Here is a 3,407-nt window from a genome sequence, read left to right on the forward strand (position 1 = left end):
CTTCCACAACATTACGGTGTGCAAGCGACTTTGCTCTGACCTAGACGAAATGCCAGTTGAGGACAGATGAAACTCACTTCAGACAGTGCCATTTGTACCTACTGTATATCGAAGGCAGAAATCTATGTTGGTGGTTGCAGAGTAGGCTGATCTGTGGACTGACAGCATGCACTCCAACCGGCCAAACAAGCAGAGGAGGGGTGGCTATGTTTCCACCGTGTTTCTACACCTCTGCATTTGGGACACAGAAACGGGCTGTTCCCCTACCACTGGCTGTCCTGAGATTGGTTTTTCCTTTCGCCTGCAGTAAGGCGAATGATGGGACAGTTCCTAGTATATGTCATGGCCACCAAATATCTTGCCCTCACCACAAATCTCCTTGTTTAAGATGATGATGCCTGTTGATTAAAAAGGCCTAAACTCTAGTTCATTGTTTTAAGAGAAAGTACAACTAGGCAACCACCCCTATATATATTAGTAATCGGAGAGAAGAAAAGGAAGGGGGCTGACACTAGGAAAAATGATGGTATCAGCTAAGAAGGACCATGCCCTTTGAGGAAAATAAGACTCCCTAGGCCTCCATACATAATACAATCGGGGACAAAAAAGAACAGGTCGAGATCGAGGTAGATCAGATAGGATAGATGAAAGTGGGGAGCCTGGCACAAGTAAGCAGAAGCAGTGCCAAAATTCAATTAAGGGCTCCGTGGTCGCCTACCCAAGCTCCCAAGTACAGAGCCCACATGGGACCCTTTTAGTCGTCTCTTACAGCAGGCAGAGGATGCTGTGGCTGTTATTCTACTGCTCCTACCCACAGGGGGACAACTATGATAAGGCTTGTTGCTTTACGTTGCACCGACAGATAGGTCTTATGACGATGATGGGACAGGAAAGGCCTAGGAATGGGAAGGAAGCAGCCGTGGCCTTAATTAAGGTACAGCCCCAGCCAGCATTTGCCTGGTGTGAAAATGGGAAACCACAGAAAACCATTTTCCGGGCTGCCGATAGTGGGGTTCGAACCTATCTCCCGAATACTGGATACTGGCCGCACTTATGTTTCAAATGATCCGAAATTCATTTGCCTTGGTGTGGTGTGTTTTCATGTTCTGGCCTCAGGAGATTAGTAAAACAAGAACAGTAAGGATGCTTACCTCAAATATACTGTACTTTTTCTTCAAACACGCAAACGAATATAACAGATATACGCATACAAATCAAAGTAAAGCAAAATGTCACAAACGTCAAAAACGTGGTCGTCCCACGTGGTCCAAGTTGTCAAACTCAAATCGACAAATAGCAATCGGGAGATGTTTCTACCAATAGGAGCTGCCGTATTCGTCACGTGGGCTTAGGGTGAGTGACGTGGTGTACAACAGCGCGCCCACGCGAGTGGAGGGCAAAAGCATTCAGTCTGAGCCGGGCCCTCGGAAGGGTAGGACCTATGCCGCTGTCAAACCCTTTCACGTGGTAGTGGTGGGGGTAAGGTTCGGCAGTTCGGTTCACTGCCGTCTTAATCCTACATATATAGATTGGGACGGCGGTGGTTCGGTTATTGATGGGGAGGAAGGGGCGTTATCGTTGAAGGAGGGATTGGATATGGGTGGGTTATAGTAGCCATTACTGAATGAAAACAGCTCATTTGCGAGCTTTAATCTGAAAATGCAACAACCCGACAACATTATTGAGATCATTTTGCAGTTGCTCACAATCTTGTAACTTATTTATTACTCTGTACAGAATAACATCATCTGCGAAAAGCCTTATCTCTGATTCCACTTCTTTACACATATCATTGATATATATAAGAAAACATAAAGGTCCAATAATACTGCCTTGAGGAATTCCCCTCTTAATTTTTACCGGGCCAGATAAAGCTTCACCTACTATAATTCTCTGAGTTCTATTTTCTAAAAACAGAGCCACCCATTCAGTCACTCTTTTATCTAGTCCAACTGCACTCATTTTTGCCAGTAGTCTCCCATGATCTACCCTATCAAATGCCTTAGACAGGTCAGTCGCGATACAGTCCAATTAACCTCCTGAATATAGGATATCTGCTATATCTTGCTGGAATCCTACAAGTTGTGCTTCAGTGGAATAAACTTTGTACAAGTATGGCTTCATTTCTGTGTGTGTCCGCATATGAACAGCTAGGTCAGACTGCCTTTCTTTGTGAATGATTTGCCACAGACATTGCGGCTGTTTGGCTTCTCGCCTGTATGGGTCCGCATATGTTCGGTTAGTTTACCTCTGTGTGTGAATGATTTGCCACAGACATTGCAGATGTAAGGCTTCTCGCCTGTATGGGTCCGCAAATGTTCGGTTAGTTTACCTCTCTGTATGAATGATTTGCCACAGACATTACAGCTGTAAGGTTTTTCGCCTGTATGGGTCCGCATATGATTGGGCAGACTGCCTTTCGTTGTGAATGATTTGCCACAGACACTGCACCTGCAAGGCTTCTCGCCTGTATGGGTCCGCATATGATCGGTCAGATTGCTTTTCGTTGTGAATGATTTGCCACAGACACTGCACCTGTAAGGCTTCTCACCTGTATGGGTCCGCATATGTTCGGTTAGTTTACCTCTCTGTGTGAATGATTTGCCACAGACATTGCAACTGAATGGCTTCTCACCTGTATGAGTCCGGATATGTTCGATTAGTTTACCTCTCCGTGTGAATGACTTGCCACATACATTGCATCCGTATGGCTTCTCGCCAGTATGGGTAAGCATATGATGCGTCAAAGAACCTTTCCTTGTGAATGTTTTGCCACAGATATTGCAACTGTGTGGCTTCTCTCCTGTGTGAGTCAGCTTGTGATAAGATAAATTGCTTTTCTTGACAAATGATTTGCAACATACAGTGCAATTGTATGGCTTATCGCCTGTGTGAATACCCATTTGACCTGCTATTTTTTTCCGGCTGATGGATTTTCCACAGACGTTGCAACAGAATCGGTTCTCGCCCGCGTGAGACCGCATAACGTCCGGCCTTTTCCTGAAATTTTTATGAGATACCGAGCATTCGTTTATAATCCCACCTTTATGCAATCGCGTGTCACCAGTCAGCATTTTCCTCTTTGTAAAGCAATTATCAGAAAATCCGCACACTTGGAGCGGGTGGATCCTGAGGTGCTTCGACAAACTGCTTCGGCTACATAACACCTTTTCGCAGTGATCGCACTTGAAGGGTCGATCTTCCTTGTGTCTCTTCAGATGTCGCAAGAGGTCCAACTTCCTAGCCAGGACTTCACTGCACACACTACGCCTAAAACTAGATGATCCGCCGTCCGGATGTTGATGATCTCTATAGCTCACCTCGGGTCTCGATCTACAGTGACAAATTAAAACCATGTGACCTATAAATCAACAGCCAACTCCACTATAACTCTCACACAGGGGATT

General features: G+C 45.4%; 1 protein-coding gene across 1 annotated transcript; it reads right to left on the reverse strand.

Annotated features, from left to right (window-relative positions):
• Positions 1 to 2,150: 2,150 nt before the first annotated feature.
• LOC137503266 (gastrula zinc finger protein XlCGF57.1-like) lies at positions 2,151 to 2,985 on the reverse strand. Its single transcript, XM_068230811.1, has one exon. The coding sequence runs from the start codon at positions 2,982 to 2,984 to the stop codon at positions 2,151 to 2,153; it is 834 nt and encodes a 277-aa protein (XP_068086912.1). The 5' UTR covers position 2,985.
• Positions 2,986 to 3,407: the final 422 nt, after the last annotated feature.

The sequence above is a fragment of the Anabrus simplex genome, chromosome X (assembly GCF_040414725.1).
Source record: "Anabrus simplex isolate iqAnaSimp1 chromosome X, ASM4041472v1, whole genome shotgun sequence".
Taxonomy (NCBI): Eukaryota; Metazoa; Arthropoda; class Insecta; order Orthoptera; family Tettigoniidae; genus Anabrus; species Anabrus simplex.

Excerpts from the sequence above, each read along its gene's own strand:
- LOC137503266 (XM_068230811.1), bottom strand. The coding sequence starts at position 2,984 with ATGCGGTCTCACGCGGGCGAGAACCGATTCTGTTGCAACGTCTGTGGA.